Source organism: Pocillopora verrucosa, chromosome 9 (genome assembly GCF_036669915.1).
Source record: "Pocillopora verrucosa isolate sample1 chromosome 9, ASM3666991v2, whole genome shotgun sequence".
NCBI classification, from domain to species: domain Eukaryota; kingdom Metazoa; phylum Cnidaria; class Anthozoa; order Scleractinia; family Pocilloporidae; genus Pocillopora; species Pocillopora verrucosa.
The window spans coordinates 16,090,584-16,116,322 of record NC_089320.1 but is presented as its reverse complement, the minus strand read 5'-3'; the positions used below and the strand labels follow the sequence as shown (position 1 = coordinate 16,116,322).

The 25,739-nt window shown below is 37.2% G+C and overlaps 3 protein-coding genes and 1 pseudogene across 5 annotated transcripts; 2 read left to right on the top strand and 2 right to left on the bottom strand.

Moving 5' to 3' along the window:
- Positions 1–465: 465 nt before the first annotated feature.
- On the bottom strand, positions 466–7,512 carry LOC131779440 (importin subunit alpha-7-like). The gene is made up of 13 exons (XM_059095996.2): positions 7,286–7,512; positions 7,073–7,165; positions 5,813–5,909; positions 5,068–5,159; positions 4,602–4,733; positions 4,324–4,412; positions 3,918–4,017; positions 3,319–3,482; positions 2,902–2,980; positions 2,513–2,638; positions 2,075–2,202; positions 1,480–1,655; positions 466–1,344 (listed from the first exon to the last, which is right to left on the bottom strand). The coding sequence occupies exons 1-13, from the start codon at positions 7,406–7,408 to the stop codon at positions 1,154–1,156; spliced, it is 1,590 nt and encodes a 529-aa protein (XP_058951979.1). The 5' UTR covers positions 7,409–7,512; the 3' UTR covers positions 466–1,153.
- A 1,607-nt stretch (positions 7,513–9,119) lies between these two features.
- LOC131780184 (uncharacterized) lies at positions 9,120–10,892 on the top strand (annotated as a pseudogene).
- A 136-nt stretch (positions 10,893–11,028) lies between these two features.
- On the bottom strand, positions 11,029–18,593 carry LOC131779657 (zinc finger-containing ubiquitin peptidase 1). Of its 2 annotated transcripts, XM_059096226.2 has the most exons (11): positions 18,261–18,593; positions 18,087–18,149; positions 17,591–17,656; positions 16,615–16,790; positions 15,991–16,122; positions 15,062–15,230; positions 14,558–14,749; positions 13,854–13,916; positions 13,131–13,236; positions 12,499–12,668; positions 11,029–12,077 (listed from the first exon to the last, which is right to left on the bottom strand). In XM_059096226.2, the coding sequence occupies exons 1-11, from the start codon at positions 18,430–18,432 to the stop codon at positions 11,812–11,814; spliced, it is 1,575 nt and encodes a 524-aa protein (XP_058952209.2). In that variant the 5' UTR covers positions 18,433–18,593; the 3' UTR covers positions 11,029–11,811. The 2 variants fall into 2 exon arrangements, with proteins under 2 accessions (XP_058952209.2, XP_058952218.2); XM_059096235.2 differs by lacking the exon at positions 17,591–17,656.
- A 1,094-nt stretch (positions 18,594–19,687) lies between these two features.
- LOC131780530 (serine/arginine-rich splicing factor 5) lies at positions 19,688–25,472 on the top strand. Of its 2 annotated transcripts, none has more exons than XM_059097140.2 (8): positions 19,688–19,906; positions 20,021–20,091; positions 20,333–20,398; positions 20,803–20,896; positions 23,164–23,237; positions 23,650–23,743; positions 24,053–24,123; positions 24,485–25,472. In XM_059097140.2, exons 1-8 carry the CDS (start codon positions 19,775–19,777, stop codon positions 24,813–24,815), a joined length of 933 nt encoding a protein of 310 aa, XP_058953123.1. In that variant the 5' UTR covers positions 19,688–19,774; the 3' UTR covers positions 24,816–25,472. The 2 variants fall into 2 exon arrangements, with proteins under 2 accessions (XP_058953123.1, XP_058953114.1); XM_059097131.2 differs by having other exon boundaries at positions 20,800–20,896.
- The last annotated feature ends 267 nt before the right edge of the window (positions 25,473–25,739 follow it).

Genomic DNA, 25,739 nt, shown 5'->3' with positions numbered 1-25,739 from the left:
CGAGATGACTCTCAAGCAACTTGTCAGTAAACCGCTGAGCGCACCAGCGAATGAATTAAACCACTTGTTCTTCAACCAGTCATTAACCGTGCCTAAAAATTTAATATGCTTCCAGTTTGCAAAAGAGGTACCTAAGATTTTACGGAGGGGAGGGGCTAACCACGCATCTTTGTGATATATCATCAAAAGACTATTGAGGCCACCATTTGATTACTTGTCTAATGTTTTAGTAGACTAAAGTAAATTCTCCGAAGCAGGTTAATAAGCGACCTGCTGGAGTAAACGCAGTCTTGTTGACCTTACATTAAGCTGGTTTTGTAAATGATGATTGCTGAAGGGGAGAGAGAACGTCTAAAAAAAGTGAACGTCGACAAGGGTCTGACAACTTGAATAACATATTAGTCCAGAAACCTTTTCTGCGCGAGGAAAGAAAATGGAATGAAAAACCCAAAAAGTCAGTTCAGCTAGAAACTCTTGGAATATTTATTGTGTATATACAAGCCTTTTACGCTAATACCATAATATCAAGTCTTTGCCTTAAATTAAAAATGTTTAATACCTTGTAGCAATTCTTGATGCAAACTAAATCGCATTCAGCTTTGTAACATTCAATAGTCTTTTCTAAGTATTTGATTCCGTACACCAATGCCTCTCGAAATTAGTAAAGTCCTTGGCTTTGGTTTGTCCAAGATAACAAGTGTACTGTACATTTTCATTTTCTGCACTGGTTGAAGTTCAACAAAGCTAACATTAACTAATCACTCGGTTGCTCTCTCTCTTCGTTCTTGCCAATTATTAAGGGAAATATCCTTGGGGTACTTTCTTTCAGTGCGCTGTTGCGCTTTGCCCCTATTGACGGGGGCAGGAATGTCCGTGGGGTCTTTTTATTATGGGGTTTGTTGGGTGGGAAGTTCTTTGGGACGCACCATAATATATCTCACTCTCTCTCTACTCGCTCATACGCGATGGGCATATCCGCCCGCGCTTTTTACACTCAGGGTAAGTGTATGCGTGGCATTTTCATGAGGGGAGGGGAAGGTCAGGGAAGCTTGGACGGTTGTCTACGACTCCTCCATTGCCTGGAAGAGCATGTCTCGTCCACTGTAGGGATGGGGAATAACTCAAGTCTCCACTGAATCGTGTAACCCACTGTTTACAATTGGAAGCCTCCATGAGGCATAGCAACGCCAGCCCCAAATTGGTATTGGTCGGAATTCTGATCAATGCCTGGCATGATTTTATCGTCCTCGTCTTCGCCACTGAAATAGTACTCAATTATTTCGAACGCTTTTCTGTAGATTTCTTCATTGTCGTGACTCTGAAGGAATTCAATCTTGTCTAAGCCTATGGAAGAACGAAACATTTTCTCTTTCAAATTTGATTCAGCTATTGTAGTTTCCTGGGTCTGATGGTACACATTGTAGACGTACATCATGAACTACAGTGTTTCTGCATCAAAAGCAGAAACAAATTCCTTACCGTATGCCTCCTCTACCATGACAGCGAACTGGTTGACACCATCTGTTTGAAGTGCATCCTGCTTTCCAATTCTGAGGATGTTTTCTAGTCCACTGAGTGCTACTTGAACTATCTTTGAATCCATAACAGTTAACAGGTCACAAAGAGGTCTAATTACGTCTTGACTCACAAGGTATCTGTCCAAGGAAAAAAAAACCTGCCTGTGTTATCATGAAAAACCTAGTCTAGCTGGACATAGTTAGATATTGCATCGTCACCAAAACAAATCTACCCATGTTTATTACTGAGTGCCATTACATTTCTTATTACAAAGTTTGATACTTGAGGTCCGAATTTTTAGAGTGCCACTACCATTACCAGGGTCACTTAAAACAAATAGGTAATCAACAAGGACTTCAACTAAATTCAGTTGAACCAATCTGTGGGTGGGAAACAATGCAATTTATCTAACAATCTCCAGAGGGCAATAAACAAAAGCAATTGCTGGTTTAAGTGAAAGATGTACAATAAATATCCTACACTTCATCATGGCAATATTCACCTCACCCTCCTAAATATATGCTTGCTAGAATAACTGTAATCACTATTAACTCACTTGATCTGCTCTGCTGTTCCTCCAGAGGTGGCATTGGTTATAGCCCATGCTGCTTCTTTTCTTGTTTTAAACTCTGCCTTGGCAAGGATCTCCACCAACATGGGAATAATGTTAGAATCAATCACAGCCTATTGAAAAAAGTAGGCATTAGAAAGCAAGGGTAATGATTAACATTAATAAGCTTAAATCCCAAACTAATTTATTGGAATTTTATATCTAATCGACATATTTTATTTACAAATGTAACAGATACACAAACAAATTTTTTAACAAACTTGCTTTAAACCACTGATAGTTCTTTTTAATGTTATTACTGATATTATCCTTTGTAATAATTGTGTAATTCCTTTTTTTTTTAAGTTGCAAAGTGATTAGAAATAAACCATTTATCCTACATCCTATATAATTTTTTATCCTATTTAGCGCATCCAACCTTACCTGAATCTGTGCTCTATTACCAGCTGTGATGTTAGATATTGTCCAGCATGCCTCCTTTCTGATGCTTTCTCTTGAATTGCTTAATAGATGTAATAGACTTGGAAGAGCATTGCAGTTTAGGATGATCTGTTGCACCAAAACAGTAAAAAGACAAGTCACCACAGGTTCCGGTGTTTTTAGTTTTCAATCTGATTGGTTGAGGGAGTGGCACAATTTTTTTTTTAAATATCAAACACTCTGCAATGGTGAGCAAAACTATAATGTTGAATTACTTTTAACACTTGTATGAAAATTGCTCTCATATGGCGCTTACTAGTATGAATAGGTAAAACACTAAAACCATGATTCCTAATACTGGATTGAGAAAAAAAAAGAGACCCAAGCTCTACCTGAGTTTGTACATCATCACCAGTTACAATATTTCCCACTGCTCTGAGTGCTGCTGAAACAACATGACTAAGATTGTGCCTGCAAAAAAGAAAAAAAATTAAATAAGACATGAAGATGTACACAAACCAAACCAGTTCAAACTATAGCACTGGTACAATATATGGACATTGTTTCTCATGGCACAGCTGCTTCCAGTCCAGGTTTTAAGACAATGACTAGCACACAAAAAAATCTGCGCCCTAAATCAAAGATATTCTTTTCAAAGACAAATGACAATACCTTATTGTTGTCAAATTATTTTTCAGTTAAACCAATTTCCTGGTTGTGTAGAACTCACTGGATTGTGCTGAGACATATGGTGAGACTTAAATATCATTCATAAATTGTGTTCATGATAAGACTGTTTTAAGTCTTACATTAATAGTTCTACTAATCTTCTGCAAACACCAGAATCTATGACTGCTTGAATCTTCTCATTCGGACCATCTGAGAGATACGACAGTGCCCAGCATGAATCAGCGAGGACATCAGGATCATTGATAAAGAGAAGACGAGCTAGTACTGGCAAACATGCAGACACCTAGAATAAATACAATGAGTGTAGATCATTCTTTATGTCATAAAAATTGTTTTTAATTGTAACACTTTCAAATAACTGTTCTAACCCTCATTTTTCCCTCTAATTATTATCACAGTAGTTATATCCGAAAGCATTTGATTCTAAAGGCAGATGATGTGTTCTGCCTTTAAGGCTGTCACCTTGACTGCATTGACATTTTTAAATGAGCAAACCCCATTCTCAAGTGTCATTCTTTGGCCATAATGAGAACAGATAAATAGTGAAGAACCTTGCACAAGGCTGCTGTTTACACGCTCCTTTGTGCCTCTAATGGGATGAACACAACTCCTCAGCTACATGCCAATTCCAAATGCAACTGTTTGCATCATTCCAATGGAAAGACAGCTTTCCAATAGATTTGACTAAAAATGCATCAGGAAACATCACATAGAATACCTTTGAGAAGTCAGGTGGTGGATTTTTTCCTCTACACAAATTGGACAAGGCCCAAACTAAGTTCTTTGTCATTGATATCCTTGGTGACTGCTTTAATAGCCTTCAAAAAAAAAAACAGTTGTCAGCAAACAATATAACCTTGACCACACTAAATAAAGAAATTGAGCACTTTATTCTTATTTGTTCAACCAAGACAGCTGGCTTTAAAAGGCAGCACTAGTTACAAAAATCTTAGAAACAACCACTCTCCTTAAATATCAGAAGAAGGTTAATGGTTTGAAATATCCTCCCTTAATTCAAACACTTAACAGAAGCATATTTCTCTCAAACATGCTATGGAAATGTAGCTTGAGAAATGAAAAAAGTAGAGACAAAAACTATACAATAGATCTATCTGTTAACTTACTCCAGAACTGGCTGTAACATCCCTAAGTTAAGAACATAATCTCTGCACTCTGCACTATCTCCAGCTATGTTTCCAAGAGCCCAGACTGCCTAAAAGATCAATGATAAAAAGAAACCTTAAGACAAGACACCCTGCCACAACATCATTCTACAGATTTGGGAAAAAAATTAAGTAACCTGGAATGAGGAGTGGCAATACTTTTAGCTTCTTTAGTCTAGGAAGCCAAGAAAAGAACATGCTTCTATGTAAGTTAAATTGCTCTGTTAAACTAAACTGACCTGCTCCTGAACATCTACATGTGGGGATTCAAGTAATGTAATGAACACAGGGACGGCCCCAGCTTGAACCACGCACTGGGTTTGTGGTGATGTCCCAGATGCAATATTTGTCAGTGCCCAAGCAGCTTCAAACTTTGAAATAAATTATTGAGAAAATTACTGAAAACAATTCATAATCAATACAAGATGTTCAATAACTATAAGCATTGAGTAGGTCACAGATTTAACATTTACTTTGGACCTTAAGTCTGTTTTCCTTTCAACATAAACTGTATCAGCCCCTCTCAAACAATCATTCTGTTTGCTTCAAAACTGTTTTAGGGGAACAAAAATAAAGTAATTACTTGGTCTCTGGCTAACGAAAAATGAGAAATCCAGTCATTTGAGATTAAAACCAACTTGTTTCAGCTCTACTTATAACACATTCTATTCCAAAAAGGAAAACCCTGCCTTTAAAATATCCTACCTGTAACATGCTATTGTCATTTCGCTGCAAGAAGTAGATAAATCTAGGAATAACCTCACACCTAATTACATCATCAATTGGTGGGTGGGGTTCTGCAAGCAACAACAACAAAAAAGTTACATTAATAACAAAGTTAGCTGTAAATGTGGAAGCACTCTTTCCCCTGGAGCATAGCTCAGGAATATTGAGCACAATGGTTATGTACCATGATTCAGCAAAGGCCACACAACAAAAATTTAAGGTTTCTCCATGTAAATTCATAGAACACTATTCGAACACCAACACAAAAGTACTGCTTTGAAAAAAAAAAATCTCTGGCAATTTTTTCTGCAGGGTTGAGTGGAAAATAGCAGGGAAGGTTAAAAAATCAGAATTCCTGTTTGGTGTTTGACCTGAATTCTGAAGTCCTGGTTAAGCTGGTGCCAGACCTGAGATGAGAGGATTGGCCAAATAAGCATTATTTGAAAACAGTTGTGCATCTTGTTAAGCTGAGTGATTGTTACAACAAATAAAGTTATTGTTGTCTAAATCACTGAGGTTTTTGTATCATGCCAAAGGGGATTGTGTAAACATGGTCTACAGAGGTATGAATTTGTTTGAAAGGTAAGAACCTTTTCAACAGCAATCACAATAATAATCATAACAGAACATTAGTAAAAAAAATAATTACAGTAATAACAAAAAACAATTTTACATGTCTTAGACAAGCATAAGCAAACACCAAACTTTGTGACATAAAACAAACCTTTTGATAAAAGTTTTCTGAATTTTTGCATAGCTGCTAACTGCTTCTCCTGTTCTTCTGAGTATAATGCTTCCACTACATCAGGTGAAAATACATCCTGACAAAAGACAAAAACAATTGACAGTGTCTCATTTTACTACTAGTCACTTGCTTAGCAATGAGACTAAAATTTGAGTGCTCATGACTAGAATATCACATCTACTTGACTGCTCAAAACTTAAAGTTTTAAGCATGCTTTGTCATACAACACATACAAGAACTGAACTATTAATTCCAAGTTTTGCACTGCTTTTTGCATTGATTGTAAATACTAAATAAGAATGAAAGTCAATTTGCTTGCTTTAAAGTGACTAGTTTTAGTCCATGCATTATTTTTGGAACAGAATTAAGCCTTCCTGTAATGTTACAACCCCAAAAATTCGGGCTGGTTGTAAACTGAGAAAATTTGATTTGGATCACACAATACAAGAGTGGCCCAAGCAATTCCTATATTCTTATATGAAGGCTGATAAAATTTCAAAGGGCTGGTAGGCTTCAAAACCCACTGTTTCTGACAGAGAGGATGCAGCCCAAATGTCACCTTCTAAAGGATAGAAGTGCATGAGTTTATTTCAAGGCATGGTCACTTTAAATGATGTCCATAATTCAAGTGGAACCAACTAATGCGTAAAAAAAGTATCCAGCGAAAGACGAGAAGTAATTGAATTACTAGAATCGTATAAGCTACCAACAAATTTAATACTTGATGTCGACAACATTAAAAAAATCATTTGAGAAATGATAACATTTAGGCTATGAATGTAACACCACAAAGACGAATCACACGGAAAAAAAAAACTTCTTCATTGATGACGTGCACTGATTTGTAATTTCAATTAAATAAACGCGATGTAAAAGGAAATGCACGAAAATGAGCATGGTTCCGTTTTAAAAACATCACTCATTTTAGTTCATAGACAAAATAGAAAATAGCAAATATTTATGGAACATGATGTATGTTTGTAACTCACATGAGCTTAAAGTTTCCGGATTTAAGGAGACCGGGAACGATAATTGTTGCGGAGCTCGTATATAAGCACGAATATGACAAGTGACTTTGTAACATAGTTTTAAAGCATTTAAAACAAATAAGTTCAGCAAATAATAATGTCAATACAATCAAATGACTAAATAAAGGAATTCTTCTTCACCAAGCACTAAACAAGGTCTTCATTAAGTTTTTGCGAATGTATTGCGACACACATAGTAGGCTTTCCCTACCTGACCAACGTGGTTAGTGGTAAGAAGACTCTCCAGTTCACCAGGCTGCGTAGACGATTTTCCTGTCACATCGACATTTCTTCTTTTAAACATCTACAAGGAAACACACGAGGCCGTGACGGTAACAATTGAAGAATCCAGAGACAATGTTTGAAAAACATCAATCGAAAATTTACGTACAAACACGCTGCAATTTTGTACATATTTTCTTACTTGTTCTTCCCGTTTGGCCTTACGGAGTTGTACTCCTTCTTCTTCTCGCCTTCGCCTCATCTCTGCAGTATCTAAAGCTTTGTTCTTGTAGGATTTCAATCGTGCATTCGCCCGAGTCGCCATTTTTAAGACGGGTCGAGGGAAAGCACAAAATCTTACAATGAAACGAGGAAGGTAGACCGCGAAATTGAAAATATCTCGCGAGGTTTTTTCGGCTCTTGTTCTGGGTGGCGTGCTTCCACCTGAAAATGTGCGCCTGCGCAGCATCAACATGCTGGTGTCCAGCCTCCGCACTCGAGCGATGTGTGTCACCAATTTATTCACGGCATTATATAAGACCGCGAATATACTAATATGCCGAAAAAAATTTTTCTGGTTCTAAATTAGAAATTTTTGCAGGAAGCCAATTTTTTTTGATTTACTTTATTGAGAGGGAAAAGATGTCTCCAAGTAAATCAGTTGCGAAATCGAGTTGTTACAGCCCACCACTTGATAGTGAAACTTCATAATGTTTCCGTCTGATATTCATCACCTTAGACCAAAAATTTACGTCAAGAGGAGCTCTATATTCAACTAAGAACAAGTCTTTTTGATAAAGATTAGTTTTTGCGGAATTTTTTTTTTTAATCTGCGGTAATTAAAATCCGCAAAATTTTCATGCTAGTCAGTAAAAGCAAATTTATGTAAGAGGCGATAAGTGTGTATGTACAAGAGATGATTTTGAGATTGTGATGCAAAATTTGTTTCAAGATCTGAAAGCTGCCTGGTGAGTCATGCCGGAGTTATAAGAGACTGAAAACAGAGAAAGGCTGCTACGAATACCTCCTTATCTTGAAAAGACATGAATCTCCGTGGAGATCTTAGGAAACCAGAAAAATCCTTCAAATAGGTAACCAAACTGATGGCGGACCCACATTTGCTGCATCAGCTGCATGAGTCTGGAGCGATGTACCCTTATCTGCTACAGAAGTAGATTCTGCAGCCAGTTTTAATGATAACACGTGGAGTAGGATTTTTAGGGACCAACACTTTTTGCATCATTTTAATATTTTGGTTAGTGCCTTATATTTACTTAAAGCGATTTTTCTATGATCCTATTTAAGTCGTTATAAATTCTCATGTTTTTAAGCCGATCGAGCTAACCTGTGTGTTTTTATTCATTCATAATGCAAAATGTTTGGCTTACCCTACCTTCATCACATCCTTTGTCAAAGGAAATCCATGCACACAATGTGCACAATGGGGGGGGGGGGGGTGACATTCTATTAATGTTTATCGGTTCAACGGTTTTGCGTGAAGCGCTTGGCCATAAATCCGAGCGGAAAAAAACGATGTTCCGTAATTTACAGTACGGACTGAGAAAACAAGGTTTGAACGATATTTGTTCTATCTCAGAGTATAACTAGAGGGGAAAGATTTTAATTCAAATAAACGTTTGAATTTAGAGAGCCTGACAGTAAAATACGGTCAGCTGAATTGACCAATCATAGCGCACGGACTAACTAAGTGATATGATGTAGGTGTTTCCAAAGCACGCGCTATTAAAGTTCTGGCCCCGGTTGTTCGAAAGTCGCCGGATAACACTGTCCACTGGATAAATCTCAATCCTGTGGATAATGCTATACGTTTTGCTAGAACGTATCCGCTAGATAGCGATTTATCCGTTGGATAGCGTTATCCGCTATCCATTTATGCTACTGGGCCCAGATAAATGGTGGAGCGATACCAAACAGTTTCCCTCGTTTGTGACGTAATTTCATAGCATTTTGAATCGCCAAAAGTCAACACAAGGGCTGAATAGCGTGGACACGGTAGCACGCTTAATTCATGTATCATGTCGGTCTCTCTCGATCACGTTATGACAGTTCTACCGTTACGCAAACCGCACACTAAACTCTGGGCCAAGAGGAGGGCGGATCTTACAGATGGAAGAGAAAGTCAAATAAAAGACGTTTTAGCCAAGATCGAAGATGTGGACGACCACAAAACTTATTTATTGCCATCACCAGGATACACTAAAGGAGGAAATGAAAACCGGCCGCTCGTGAGCTGTCTGAAGGGTTATGTAAGAGAATCTACGGGTATGTAAGTAGAGTCTTAAGTTTATGCCAGCGTGATCACCCTGTCCAGATGAAAGTTTTGTTTGAAAACTAGCATCCCTATAGATACCAAGGTAGGATGCTGAGTGCTCTTTCAATTCAAGCCGCCACAAAAGTGTTGTCAAACATGCCCTCCAATTATTTGAGAATCGGCCTGTCTAGAGAATTGTTGCTCTATCGCTTTGCCCCTGACAGCCTATAGGTTGCTGTGTGCCACATATTTCATCGAATATGTTTCGAACGTTAAGAGCATCTCGGTAGCTGATTCCAATCAATAAACTTCTTCCTTAAATGCTCTTGATATTCGTTATATGAATCATGTCACTTTGTTGCCTCTTAGAGGCCTCCTTGAGGGAAGAAAGTCTTCCCCTCCCCCAGGTCTTGAGGGTCCTTCGCCTGTGGTCAGGGGTGCCTTGTTTTGGCGATGTAACGTAGTGGTTGTGGGACGCCTTATGCAGCCTGCGGGGTGTGACTAGTTGCTATGAAGAGGGAAAATAGCACCGATTTTTTTGCGCTGAAACATAGAGGATCATCAGAAAGTAGGTTAAACTACACTCAAGAGACGTTGGAAAGAATGTCAGGCTCTATACCTAACTCCTTCTTTCGAGTAACGAAAAGCACCTACTGTGTTAGTTTCGTGAAGAGAAACTTGGTTTGGTTGCGAAATAAATCGCTATTTTTTCTTCGCGCGCCTAATAAGCGAGAATGCACACGTCTCAGCGTCTCCACCCAAAAGCTCTTGAACGGTATTAAACCATATCAGCGTTTACGTTTACATGGCAACTAGGACTGGCAACTCAGTGATTAAATTTAAGGAAGTTCTGATGACGTTTCATTTGTTTCTGGTAGATCCATAGCTGAAAGACATCACAGTTGACGGTATACAATTCAGATGAAGATTTTAAGAAGTTTTTTTTTCTTTCAGGCCTTGTTAAAGCTCTGGAGTTGTACAGTCCGAATAACGCGGTCACTGCAAAATGGCGCTCGGGTCTGCAACCATTAAGTGTTTACCAGCAAAGCCAGTTGGAAAAATCTGTCCGGGATTATACACGACTGTACAGCGTGCAACACTCTCCACCCTACACAACTTTAATTGTTCGCTGGCGAAACCACGGAGAAGAAAACTGTTATACAGTGGAATCTCTTCAAAAAATTTTCAGCCACTTTGGTCCGATAAGAAAGATCAGTTTTCGGAGTGATTGTAGCGCTCATGTCGTATTTGAAAATGCGGAGAATGCATGCTCAGCTCTCAGCCTATCAAATTAGGCTTTCCAAGGTGTCCTCTGCATGTTCGCTGGCTACCAGAGGAAAAGAAGAGGCTGCTTTGGAGAAGAAAAGATGCTATTCCTAAGCCAATGAAATTAAAGGGTACTGTAATCAATGGAAGAAAGACTGGAAGTCTTAAAGAGTCACCCAAATGGGGGATTAGAAAGTCGCCCCAGGCTCTGACGCGCCACAGTCAAATTTGCTGCACCGTTCATACCAATTCACGCAGTAAGGCACCATAACTTTTGATAACTTTTGTTTGAAATGTGGACCTAAACTACTCTACTTGCTATTTTAAGGGTTCATCAGTTAATTCTGAGTAATAAAAACCTATCCAGCTAAAAATCTTAGAAGAAAATAAGTACAAAACGTCCCCTCTTGAAGCGTTTATTTTATCACACCTTCTCCACAAATAAGATAAATTGCATTGCTTTAGTTTTCAACTATAGAAACATAACTATTTCCAAAAATACGATTTCAACAATAAATAGATGTCTATGTTCTTGTTCCATTTAATTACACTCTCGCACTGTTGAAGTTATTTTCATAAATAAATAGACATTTTCCAGCACTTACACTTTTGGAATAAAATCTTGGGCATGAGCCCCTGTCTTGAGTTACTCTTTTTTAAGGTTCCATAATATCTTTTGTGGATATTCAAACGAAAGCCATTTAGCCATAATTTCATGCAATTCCGTTTGTTGCGTCATATCATCCTAATCAAATGTGTCATCAGAGAAAAAAACAACTTGAATAGCTCAGGGTTCAGCCAAAAAAAGGACATTTTTCAGTCTCAAGAACTTTGTGAGTCACTTTTACCAGTTTTTTTTTTCATGATTTACAAAACTAATCTGTAAACCAATCAGAAACGGATCACTTCAAAAGCTATAACTGTAGAGCCCATGGTTTTATCAATCCCTTCGCATATTGTAGTCTATTTCATTTTGTTGACTTCAAAACCTTCTTCCTTATCCTATTTGGAACTGTTAACTATGATGGAGTTTAAAGAACTTGCCCACATATCAAACAGTACCCACAATAAAGGAATCTTCTACCTCAAGTAACACAAGAAAACTGCTACTAGATTTGCAAGATGTTTGCTTGTGATTAATTGCTTATAAATTTGTTCCCCATGACAACTTGCAAACTTACTTCTTTTTCTCAAGGTACTCTAAGAGAGTCTAAGGTTTTACTTTGTTCCATTTCTGGGGGGTCCATAATCCCCTCTACATACACGATCTGGTACTGCTTACACCTCATCTGCTTCAGTGACCGTCGTAAGTGCCGCAAGCCAGAACTGCTACTCTTAATGTCTTCCAAGAGGCTCTGCATCTGTTTGGCTGAGTGGGAGGGATCAAACAACAGGAGGTAGAGACCACCATCCTTACCAGAATGCTCCTCAACTCCAATCACCAGCCGGCTATGGCCTATAGGACAAAAAGTAGAGTATTATGTCCTAGCCTGACTCATCACTGTCAGAGCTTGTCTCTATCTTTGAAGCATGAAGTGACATGGGGTATTGCTACCCCTCTTAGGTGGGATACCTGTCAATCGTAGGTAACTAACCATACTGTTCTCTACATATTTCCTAAGGTGCTGACAAGGAGAATTTGATTAACTATCAAGAGCTACTTCAGTTAGTGATCATTTCTTTTATTCTCGTGACCTTAAGGGGTGACTCGGGGATGGTATTGTAAGGAGAAATTAGATGTTAGTCACACTAAGTGGTTAAAGGGTTAAAGCTCTTGAGCAGAGAGAGGTGCTGTGAAAAATTTAGTTCTGGTCACTGAGAGTAAATGGCTTAATTCATGAAATAAATCAAATCACAAGCAAGCAAAGGTTACAAACCTTGATGCTGAAGGTAAAGTGGAGGAATTGAAGTTTGTCTGAGAACTGAGGAACCCACTGGGACTGCTGCAGAGCTTATGTTACAGCTAAAGTAACGCTTTATCCATGAAAACATTTCAGGATGCGTGCCATCACAACCAGTGGCTTGGTGGAAGTCAAGAATCTTGGCTCTGCAAAAAACATAAAAGTATGAAATACTGATTAAAGTGCTGGAAAACATGACAAAGGAGCTATGTCAGGGTTTGAACATCTGCCATTAAGTTTATCCATCCATAGCCAGCCTTGACCGTTAACAATTTGCCATTCAGCTCTTACTCTTGTTCTACTTTTTAACACTCTCATTTTCCTGGAGGTCTAACCCTCTCACACCCAGATGTGACTAAAAAGTAGGGAGGTGGGGGTATTAGAGAGGGGCTTGTTCGAGTGAGGGGGCTTATCAGAGAGGGGCTTGTTAGAGAGGAGGTTTATTAGAGAGAGGGGGCTTTTAAGAGATAGGGCTTATCAGGGAGGGGGCTTATCAGAGAGGGCCCTTTATCAGAAAGGGGGCTTATTAGGGCATTTCTGGTGAGAGCTGATCATGAGCATCTAAGATAAAGGGAACTCAAACCAGTGAAGGACTCTGGTGCCTGTACCTTATCTGTAGTGATCTCAAGACTGTTGCTATCTCCGTGGCTCCAATCCATTTTCTGGTATTGATCAATTTACATCCAAGCTGTTCAGAACCCTGCCTGTCGAATCCTTTAAGGTAAATTTACAGCAAAAAGAAATGATTAATTTTTACTAATAGGTATTTCTCCTAAGTGCAGCAATTGGTCCTGACAAGTAACTAGGGCAAAAAATTTGCTGCCTTTCATACAGAAAGTACTTGAGATGATTGTGATTTTTTAAACTCATTGGGCCAGTTCTTCAAATGAGGTCTAACCCAAACTGCTGTTTTATGCAGGCAATGGACCCCTGGGATTTTTTTTATAAAAAGATTGATTTAATTATTTAAATAAATGTCCATCCACTATTAGCTTTTGGTGCTCTTGACACTGTTCACAAAAAAAATGTTCAGATGAAAGGTTCCACTAAATTGAAGATGGCTTAGAATGTGGGTTTGTTAAACAACGGCTAAACTTTATTTAAATAGCCAGCCCATTGACTTTGACAACAATTCGTTTCCTTATTCTGATAGAAAATATAAATCATTACACACGATGTTGACTAATATTTTAAAATACACAATACTACTGTTTACTTAACTAAGACAATAGCATGTGGAATTTTCCAGTGTTTTCTTGAAAATACTTGTTTTCTGAACAGACCCTGGGCCTTGGAAGATTTAAAAGCATTCACTAACAGTTTCCTCTTACCACTTGTCCAGGCAGCCTCTATAAACTGTTGAATTCTGGGTATAGATGGTACCTTCTCACCGACTGATCACACAAAGAAATGAAACTTATTATAAATTAGTTTCCTAGTTGTGTGATCAAAACTCAACTAGCAGGCTCTTCCAAAAGGTGGATACCCTGAGCAAATGGACATTCATGTATCTACATCCACTTTTAAAGATTGTCTATATTGTGGAAAGATTATCATTAGGTTAAAAACAAAAAACAAAAAACAAAAAACAAAAAAGGAATGCAAGAAGCAGCAGTCAACCATGAATTCAAGAAACAACAACTGCATTACAAAAATGAACATTGGGATCAAAGTCTTACACAAGGTAATCACTCTCACTGGTAAGTTGATTGCAAATAAACTTTTTATTTCAAAATGTTAAGCTGCACAATGAGAAAAATTTGCAGCAAGTGATGCATAACTTGTTTAGAGCCCCTTATAATTCAATCTCATGAAAATTCAACTCTTTCGTCAAGCTACCAAACAAATACTTGTCAAAGTTTTCTACACCAAAAAAATTCTCTTACCCATGAACTTAAACCCAAAAAATCTTAAGCATCTCTTGATTACTTTTAAACTAGGGTTAGAACCCCCTTAGCCTCTGAACTTCATTTCTTATCCTATGAATGTGGATCATATTGAAGAAAAATGAAAGTTTTTAAAATAATGCACTCACCACTGTACATAACTGGTCTATAGGTATCCATTTTTAGCAATGCAGAAATCAACATTTGCAAATTTCTGTAGCCACACCCCCAGCCTGCATCACCCACAGTGCTGGCGTAATGATCTGTATCTAAAGCTAGCCATGCAGCTTTGGTGCCACTGACCCCCATATCATATCGATGATGAAGTTGAGGAATTATGCCTTTAAACAAAAGTAAACACTTCCAGTTAATATCACAACTTTCTATGATTTGGATTAATCCATAGTGCGTTCAGTAAGAAATAATGGACAATTTATTTAAACTGCTATCAATGGCTTCAATAATTTGAATAACAAACTACTACCTAAATAGTATTAATTCTATTGACTGTATTTTCACTTTCTATGAAACAAAGTTTGGCAAAATGGAAGCCAAAAAAAGTCAAGAAAATCTCTTTGAGATATTCAGAACCAAAGATAATAAGTTAATACCAGCAACTTATGGGACAAAAAAAGACAAAATCTCACTGTTACCTCTGGTGCATGATTCTCCACTATCATTATCTGTCATTAGAATTTTTAACATTTCTGCTTTCCTGGCATAGTAATCACCCACAGATGCTTTATTCCTGGTCACATCCCTCTCAAGGGTACGACTGTACTGAGTAACATAACCTCCAGAGGAAGTCATACCATACATGGACTTTCAATACAAGAGGTAGGAGAAAAAGACAAAATTATTAAATCGAGAAGATATAGCAAAAAAATAGATTCAATGGTAAACTGATTCTGCAGATTTAACTTTTCTATTAATTTGAACCATAATTGTAAATTTTCAATCCAACTGGGAAAAAAGACAAGGCATGCTCGTTGGAAGCCAATTGGTGGCTTAGTTGTCAGTGCATGAGACTTGAAACAGAGGAACTAGTTTTTGAACCTAAGATGGAATCATAATGTTGAGTTCATGTGCAAGTCACATCATGCAGAATAATTTGAGCAATAGGAAGACTCCTTGTTGCTTCCTGCTGGGGTGACTAAGCTTGTCTTGACTTTAACTTATTCTCAATGGGATGCTCAACCATCACCCGTGGTCGCACCTTAGTACCAGCCGCGCAACAGGGAACAATCCAAACAAGGCACATGTAGCTCATATTGGTTAAAACAGGCAGAATACAAAGAGGACACAATTTCAATAAACTGGGAGTTCTGTCAGAATGAATATTAATGCTTTTATGTCTGGGTACAAAGTAAACACAGTCTGCTTGCTGAAATGCACGCAGCCCATTTACAGATGTAACAAACTAACACCTGATAATGGCGTGGAGCACAACCCAGTTACCCTGCTTGGGAACGAAATCTGTCCATTTTTAATCCAGTACCCTGACCTTTAGGTCACTGTATTTCTCAATGAAAAAGATGAGAGGCTGAGAGTACTTTATCAAATCAATATGATTTGTTAAAACCTGAAGCTTCTTTAGCTCCTCATCCTCTTGAAGTTTTTGTTCCTCCTGTTCTCTTCTTTGTTCACTTTCCAGTGCCTGAGCCAACAAGTGATCATCCCACTCACATGGCTGGTTCTCAAGTCGTTCCATTTCCTTAAGACCGAGAACCAAAATAAACAATAGCCTATTTTAAGTACAAAAACTGTGAAAAAATCTAATTTCCCACTTTAATAAAAGTGCTACCACAGAGAATCAGCATTTGATCTAACATCAAAAAGTACAGTCTGTCCTGGAGAGGAGCATCAAGTGTACAACTTAAACTTTTACTACAGTCAATATGAAGCTTTTTTTACTTTCTAATCACTTGTGATAAAAGAATGATGGTTTACAGTGTTTGTAATTTGAGCCTGTACTTTTGAGCATAATTTACAACAAGCAAATCAAGGAAAAAATATTAGTACCTAACCCTAGCAAAGTAACTAAAATGGAATCCTTTCAACTCTGTCACTCCCAAAACATTAGTTTAATTAGTAATTTCCCAACTGTCTGCCGTACAAGGTTTCAAGCAATACTGAAAATTTTGAAGGGGTATCAGTGATCCCAGGGAGGAAAATTACCCAGCAGTATGATATGTATCTACCTTACCTGTTTTTCAAGTTCCTGAGCCAGAGCAGCGTCACTCTGTGTGTAAATCACAGGTACTTCATACTGTTCCTGTGGCTGAAATGTTACCCCTAGCAGACTGTTTGTAGTAGCGTCATTTATGGCTTGATCTTCTAATGAGTGTGCAAACATGTGATCATCCCACTCTGGCGCAGAAACTAAGAATATAGAATAATTAAGAGAGTGAAGATGTCATATTTTAAGACAGAAAACAATAGCCGTGACAATAATGATGATGATATACTATCGAGTGTGTTTGAAATGGTTCTATCCCAAAAATTAGACTGTATCAAAGACAAACTTTATGATGTATATTGATTATATCTCTATCTCATTCTCTCATTATCTTATCCTATACATTATTTAGTAATGGAAGAAAGTTTGAGTAACAAATTATACAAAAAAACCCTTTTTTTAAGATTGGAAACAATATTTTTGCTGGTGCTTCTTAGAAAATAATAATATTGGAATAACAAGAGAATGAAAAGCAGATTTTTTTGTAGTCATTTTGTAGTAGCACTTTATCTTTTAATAATATTTTCATCAAAGAATTGCTTTATTTTAAGGTACATCTGGATGTTTCCAAATATTTATGCACTTCAAAAATTCATCATTGAGACACTTATTAATATTTGTATTATATTGTTTGCAATAGCTTGTTTTCTTATGACCATTTTATAAAGCTGCTTATATTTAAAAAGGGGGTAAGTTTCTAAAGAAACTGTGATGCTGTGTTGATGGTGATTTTACAGGAAAATTTGGTTTTATTAATTGGGTTGATAGTGTAAATTGACCACTCCCAAGAGTTTTAAAAACTTAGAAACTCTCTATGGTAGCCAATTTACTTTATCAAATCACAGGATGAAACCAAATTGTCTTGTTTATGTTTTTGTTCTTTGCAGCAGACTTGAAATCAAGATATTTTCTGCAAAGTACTTCTTTCAATTTCAAAGCTTACATGGTATGTATTCTGTGGCAGTGACAACAGATTGTCCCTCTAAGCAAGACTGCTTGGCTCTGCCATCTATAGGAGTTGATAAAACATTTGAACTTTGGTTGATTAACAATTGAAGTAATACTGATTTTTGAAATTTTTCAAATTCTAATTTATGATATCAGTTCTAATGTCTAGTCAAAACCTGTCTTTAACGGTGATTGAAATAACATCATTAGCTGATGTTTGCTAATTATTTGTCTTAATTGAGTTTAATTTACTTGTTTGACTTTCTAATCATCTTGTTTAAAATCAATTAAACTGATCTCCCGATTTTAGCGTAAACGTGACAATTCAAACTTTCCTTTAACGAAATACGTGTTTAAACGTATAGAATTGAATGTAAAACTCGCACAGGATACCGTGGATTAATATATTTATAGGAAACCATTTTATGATTTTAAAAAACGTTTTTCTCCGTCACTCATGACAGGAATAAAATAGTTTCAATTTAACTAACCTATCTGTTGACATCTTCCGTAATTACATTCCCGAAAATCGACTGTATCCGAGAATCCCGGAACTGAAATCAAACAAAAACAAACCTTATTGTATTTACTTCCCACATACCTGCTAGAGGCTTTTAAAATACTTTTCACGATTGAAAATCGCGCTTCGAAAATGCTCATCTCACCTAAATCATCGAATCGATTCGCCTCAGACGATGTGGAGGGTTGTGTAAAATGTTCCTCTACATGAATACCGATGTTCTCTTTTGAAACAGATGTACCACAAACAGGACAAATCGACAAGGAGGGAGGAAGGTCGATGTCATGTCGATATAATTCTTCACGCCGTCTTTTCATATCAACTGGTGCAAGACCTGGATCACGAAGACATCACCGCAAGCATATCAAAATCATGCTTTCGGTTTGAGAGGAGTTTCAAAGATAGCAAAAAAAATTGAAACACCTCTGATCCCAACGACTTTCCTGGTGATCAAGATTTGCCACCAGTCGAAAGTCACCAGGCGTTGCGATCAAGCTTGAACGCCAAAAAGAGGCAAATCCTTGAAACTCAGTTGTGTCACGTTCCATCCAGACAAATTAGATTGCGTTACTGTTAAGAGTTTGACAGCGGTGATTTGTCTTCATCGAGCCGGTAATGATATTTCTTTGGGGATATTCAGATGACTAACTTTTTTTCTTTTCCACTCGTTGCCCTCAAAAATCGAAAATTCTCTGAAAAAAATGGTAATTTGCCAGTGATCTAAAGTTTACTGGAAAATAAGTGGGATAGCCCCCAAAAAGGTAGTTTAAAAAGCGGCCAGGAGCCCATGGCCTCCTGAAGCGGCACAATCGCCACAAAAAATCTTTAAAACTTAATCGAGTAATCGAAATACCCTTCTTGCTTTCATTTGTCTGCTGTTACTTTGTTTTTTTTTTTTTTTTGGAAAGAGAATCGAAATTGATGACGACATTTATTCTAACAACCTTAACAAATATTAAAAACAACAATTTATATAAATTTATTATAGTGTAAAGTAGATAGCAGGTCCACATCAGCAATAGCTGCCATCTATTTAACCTGCTTTACCAAAATAAAGGATGTATGTACGTATGTATGTCTAAAGGAAGCCGCTTGTTTGATGAACAGGCTAACTAGCTCTCTTTCCTCCAATCCTACGTTAGGGCTATGCGAATTTCCCGAAATTTAATATCTCAGCTCTACAAATTTACAAATATGAAATAAGAAAGGAATAATTTGCCTATGAAGAGCGGTTCCGGTAGCGGACGATGAGAGAATAAATATTTTTCCTCTTCGGAGCCGCTTGATCTTTCATCAAAGGACCTTTACCGCCTGAAGAATATCAATTGGACAATTCTTCTTTTTCCGATTTCTTTCTTTCATTCTTTCTCTCTCTCTTTCTTTCTTTCTTTCTTTCTTTCTTTCTTTTGTTTTTGTCCTTTCTTTCTTCTGTTTCTTCTGTTGAACGCGCCTTTGATGGGCACCGCTTTACGCTAGGTCTTTGTTCATGGGGGAGGAGATATATAGGACCTTTATTAATGTATACTTCTGAGCCCAGGTGAAAGACAAAAGGCGCATTTCATAATCATCCGGGACATCGGCGTTGGTTCTTCAGCTTCCTCGTGAACCTCCATTTTGCGGAATCTCGTTGGACTTTTTCCTTACTTGTGGTGGCTCAATATGTCTCGTGGTGGCACACGAGTTTACTTCGGAAGACTTCCTAGAGACACAAGAGAAAGAGATTTGGAACGATTCGTTCGGGGATTCGGAAGGATACGGGAAGTCAGCATTAAACTTGGATACGGTTTTGTGGTAAGCTAAGTCCACGAGGAAAACTTATTGCGAAACTTTGTGGAATTTTCTAGCTTTGTTCGATCGCTAGGTGCAACATGTTCGTAATTTATACTTATTGTTTGCTTTCCTTAGGAATTTGATGATTCAAGAGACGCCGATGACTGCGTTTATGACTTGAATGGAAGGGAACTGTTAGGTGAAAGGTAAGCTTTTCAACTCTTTTACTCTTAAATTGAAGTTAGAAATGCGATCCTCTCGGCCGCTTTAGCTTAAAACAAGAAAGCTGCAGTAATTAATGTTGTTTTTAATGTCACCTGTGTAGTATAGTGATAAAGGTTTAACTTTTGCCTACTGGTTAACCTTGAATTATTAGACCTGCTTAATTTTACGAAGTACACTCTATTAAGTTGGCTTATCGCCTTCTTCCTCTTCGTTCTAACGCAGAGTCGTCGTGGAACATGCAAGAAATCCTTCCAGAAGCCAAGACTATGGTTATAGAAGCCAACCTAGGTGAGTAATCTAGCACAGAAATTTCAAAACAAACATAACGTGTGACAAAGTCATCGACATGCTGTTATACTGAACATCATTTTCTCCCTGCGTCGGCTCAATTTCATACGACCTCCCTCCCCATACTTACTTAGTACTACTTTGTAACATAACATTTCATACTTAGTCACTCTTACTTTTAAATTAAACGAAAAACTATTAATGAGTACATGTATGTTTTCCACACTAACACTGAGTTATTCTGAATGTGTTCTCGTCCCTCAATTAAACTTGATTGCTTGTATCTTGCTCTGTTGTTTGAAATGTATGTCTTGCACAGAGATACATGTTGTGAATATCATTATCCACAGTCAGTCTGTAAAGTATCTCTTTGTCTATTATTTCAATGTCACCACCTCAAGCAGCAGCAGGAGCAGTCAGAGACGGGGCCGCACACCACCTCTCAGAACTGAACACAGACTTGCAGTGGAAAATCTTTCTTCACGGATTAACTGGCAGGTTTGTGCAACTTGATGTTTGCAATTTGTCCTGTCTCCATACCATCAAAGTTCAGAATTTTTACATTTACTAGTTTTTTTGTGGCTACTGTCTCCTATAGGAGGCAAATCCACATATGTCATTGAGATGAGGGCATGTAATGATAGAATTCCAATCTTGCCTGGTTTTTACCTGATGTTTCCTAGTGCTACTAATTATTTGTTTTGTAGTGTCAAAGTAGTCTAACATTCGCACTCAATACACAGATGAGTTCTCTCCTTTTGTGATTTTTTGATGGCTTACAGACACTGGCACACTATGTTTTTAGTTCATGCCATGACACTACAGAAAACAGCAGAAGGTGAAAAATACCTCAATTATTTCAGGATTCACACAGTTAAAAACATAAGTTTTCCTTGCAGAAATATGGCACATCATAAAACTTAGAGTAAAAATTTTTCTTCAAAGAAAGAACATTTTGTTGTTTAAATCAGCAAATTATGTAGATCTTAAGATACAATCTTTTTAGTTCTTAGCACACTTTTAACACTAATTAAGATGAACAACCCAAAATTAGTTCACAGGGGCATCCATTGACGCATAATTGAAATGAAAACTTTTCCTCACAGAAATTTCTCAATAGATGTGATCTGCATATCATGGAAGCTTTGAGGAATTTTTTTTCTTTGAAAAGAGGGTATTGTACTGTTTGAATCAGTAACTTATTCTAAAACGGCCACTAAATTTGTGAAGCAAGCAAGCTGCAAAATATAATACCTTGAGTTATGTGAAAGACTGATGGAATGGAGGAACAGTGGATTAGCAGAACTGCAGGATTATATTCAGACACATAATGATGGAATATCCAAAAATGCAGAATGCTTTTTTGTATAAAGCAAAAGACTCAAAAAATGGAATGGCAATAAAATAAGAAAATTATTTATAATTAAAAGGCTAAATTAAAAGAAGCATAGGATATCATTGTTGGAGCCCAGAGGATAGGGGAACCATGATGAGCCCAGAGGATAGGGGAACCATGAGGCTTTTGAGTTAGCTCCTGTAAATTCTTATTATGTCACCACTGTTATCATTATTGTTAATATTACTATTTTTTACCTTTCAATTATCGGTTGAATGTCAATCAGACAATATAGTCTTGAATCATCTTTCTCTTGTGGAACAGGGAAATATGTGGGATGCGTCACTATTTAACCTCTAGTTTTTTCCAATGCTATAAAAATTGTGCTATATCAGTATCCACAAGTAGTCTTTGACTGTCAATTTTTAGGAGAATGAGGAAAGCATACCTTTTACTTAACCTTTTTGTTCAGCTGCCTTTTTATTTTAATTTTTTTGTCACTGTAAAGCTTTCTGATTGTTTGCACTTTAACTGAATTGATTTGATTAGAATGGTGTATGCCTCAAATCAATTAGCATAACTAGGAAAATATTTCAATTGGTATGATGTGGAGTTATCATAATTTCTTTAAAAAAATAACTTTACGATCGCCACCTCTTGATCTGTAGATGTCCAAACCTAGCTTTGCCATGTCCTAGCCAGTACGTCTGCCCTTGTCCTAATCAGTCGGTCACTCAGTCAGATGGCAATTTGACCTTGATCCAGGAGTGCACTATCTGACCTTGACTTTTGCTACCCAACCAACTGTAGCAGCAAGTGCCAAGACGTTTGAGCACCATGCCATGTTAAATTTCCATTCCGACCCTTGCCTCACCAAACAGACAATCAGGGCTTAAGTTAGTGCTATTGTGGCCGTCCAACCATCGTGTGATTTCTCTCTCACCTGAGCTTAGTCTTACAGTTGGCCACCAGCGCACGCCAGCCACATTCTGTTTCCGTTATGTAAAGTTTCATTCTGTTAAATTGATGAAAAAGATTGTCGGACAGGTAAGTATCATGGTTTCAAGAACAGTGATCCATTGATGGCAGCCCAAAAAGAGTATTAATAGGTCTTTTAAGAAGTTATTGTTCATTCTGGGTCAGTCTTTATGGTGAGATTAGGTCTTTAACAGAGCATCATCCTTTTACAGATTACTTCTCATATTCAAATATTATTTGGTGTGGAGAGTGCTTTAAGTCTAGAAACTGTAAAACATTACATTTTATTGGCTGTGTGAAATTCTTCTACACCTAAAGGTCAGCAAAACAAAATTTCCATTCAGCCTGGGTCTAACAAAGACTAGGACTACTTTTTTCATATGTACTCTCTGCTCTCAATGTTGCCAAGTTTTTTAGAGCGTACATGACTGAAAATGACATGTATTTTCAGGATTTGAAAGAGTATATCTCCAAGGCTGGAGAAGTCACATTTGCGGATGCACACAAGAGAAGGCAGGGTGAAGGGTGTGTATTTTTTCTTATGCATGATATTTAAAAAAGAACTTTACTGTAGTTGCTAGTTAGTGTGCTCGCCATGTAGTTGCTAAATTATGAAATATTACCTAAATACTCGTCCTAGGAGATGCTTCTTATTCTGTTGTGTTATGAATTTGTGTCAGTGAAGCAAAGCTGAATTGAAGTCTTCTTCTAGGATTTCATTACTCATCACTCTTATTTTGTTACAGAAGTAATTGTAAAGTGTTGTTGATGTCTCTAATGAAAGCAGCAAAGTTTTAGTCAGAAGTTCTTATGGAAGATTCTGGTTGCATTTGATCTAGTGACCAGTGAATGATTTTTCAACTGTGTCTATTTAACTTACATATTGAATTAGATAAATGTTTGGTACATTACATTAACAGAAAATTGTCCATTCCAGAGTTGTGGAGTTTGCTTCCAAGGAAGACATGAAGGCAGCTTTGAAAAAGCTTGATGATACAGAGTTGCATGGCAAACGTATCCGTCTCAAAGTTGTAAGCTGTGATTTCCTTCTTGCATAAGAGAATGAGATAATTTCTATGTTATTGTGTCTTTGAATTTTCAAGATTGTTCATATAGCTTGTGGTGGTTTTATGGCATTTGGGACTAAATGTTCTACTTAAGATTGCCAAGAAACAATCTGAATTTTTTTTTTTAAAGCAAAGTTGTGTACAAACCTGGTAGTGGTGACTATGATAGGAACAGATTGATTGCAAAAACTTTTAGAGGGAGGAAACTTCAGTAACATATCTTAGTCTTTTTGCTTTGTTGGCAGGATCCTAAATTTAATTTTTTGCATTTAGGAAAAAGTGAGGTCCTCCTCACGACGTTCCCGCAGTCGCAGTCGATCTCGCTCCCCAAAACGCAGAAAAAGGTATGTATTTTTACCGAACTTTTTTAAAGGCTCATTTGAAAATGGAAAGAAACTACATATTCTTGATTCCTTGGAAAAACTCCCTTACAGGTTCTTAATTTTAAATGACTAGATGAAAAAGAAAGAAAGGCAAGCTTTGTACAGCTTTGTACAGTTTTTAATAGATCATGAAATGATTTTGTTCAACATGGGTTGATTGTTGGACATCTGTCATCCAAATATTTTGTGATCTTTGTTGGAAAAGGTATACACTGATAGTTAGAAATTTGTCCTTAGTTTGAACATGTGGTATTGCAGGTGTAAATTAGTTTGTAATCAATGCATTCTGTCATCAAACTTCTCTTTGTTTTTTTCCTTACAGAAGCCATTCACACTCACGAAGTCAATCCAAGTCACGCTCTAAATCCCCAAAGAAGCGTCATCGTTCTTCCTCTCGCTCCCGATCACCCTCCAAGTCCCGCAAGTCACGTTCACAGTCAAAAGAAAAAGAGCGCTCAAGATCCAAATCTGTGGAGGAAGAGGAGAAGAAATCTCCAAGTCCAGAGAAAGAGGAACAAGAAGAGGAAGCTGAAGCAGAGGTTGAAGCTGATGGGGATGAGAAGGAGGATAGTCCTGAGGCAGTTAATGGGGATGAAGAGAATGGTGATGCTGAACATGAGCTTGAGGTGGAGGATGAAGTTGAAGAAGACTGAATAATTTTTTTTATTTATACATAAACATGTAGTCACAAAATTAACACTACTCATTATAGCATTTACCTGTCAGTAGTTCCACCAGGAAGGGCAGTTTACTCACCCTTTACTTTTGTTTGCCTTGCCCTTTTTTTTCTTGACAGCTTTATGTAATATTAGAATAAGTGCCACCATTACATCAAAGGGATGATTATTTTGGTTTCAACATACTTCGTTTGGCATCTCTCTCTATATTGCATTTTTAAACGTCATGGACACCTAACTTGAAAACACTACTTTTATTGTTAATAAGCTTCATGGGAAATTATTGGTGACTTACATGCTTGCCATAGATCTCATAAACCTGGTTTTTTTTACTGTTTTTCCTGTTAAGTTTGTTTCTTGACTGGATAAGAGTTTAGATAGCAATCAGTCTCTAAATAGAGAGGATGCAAAGTTTAAAAGTACTTCCATTGTGATATGTTACAAATATACTTTGTTAGCTTCCTACATTAATTTTATTGATGTCGATGTAGAAATATAGTTTAGTGAAAGTTTATGTAAGTATTTGTATATCTGTCAAAGATTGAAAGGTTAGGTTAGCAAGTAGTACCTTAGAAACTATGTCAGAATTTGTAGTTTCCACTTTCCCTTGGAATTAAAGTCATACTCTTGTAATACTGTTTGAATGTTTTTAACATCATCAGTTATGTGACTAAGAGAATTTTAGTGTGAGGAAGTCTTTTCAACCTTTTTTTTTATTTGTTTTTTTTTATTCGTTACTACGGAGAGACTGTTGAATTTTAGCGAGGAATGCCATGTGAAGCACTTGTATTTCCAAATTTCTTGCAAGTGTTTTCATCCTGAAGATTCTGGACTTCCTCTTTGAGGTCAGGGTAACTGGGGAGGGGGGACTTTCTCAATCTTTGTTTGCTTTGACCCTAG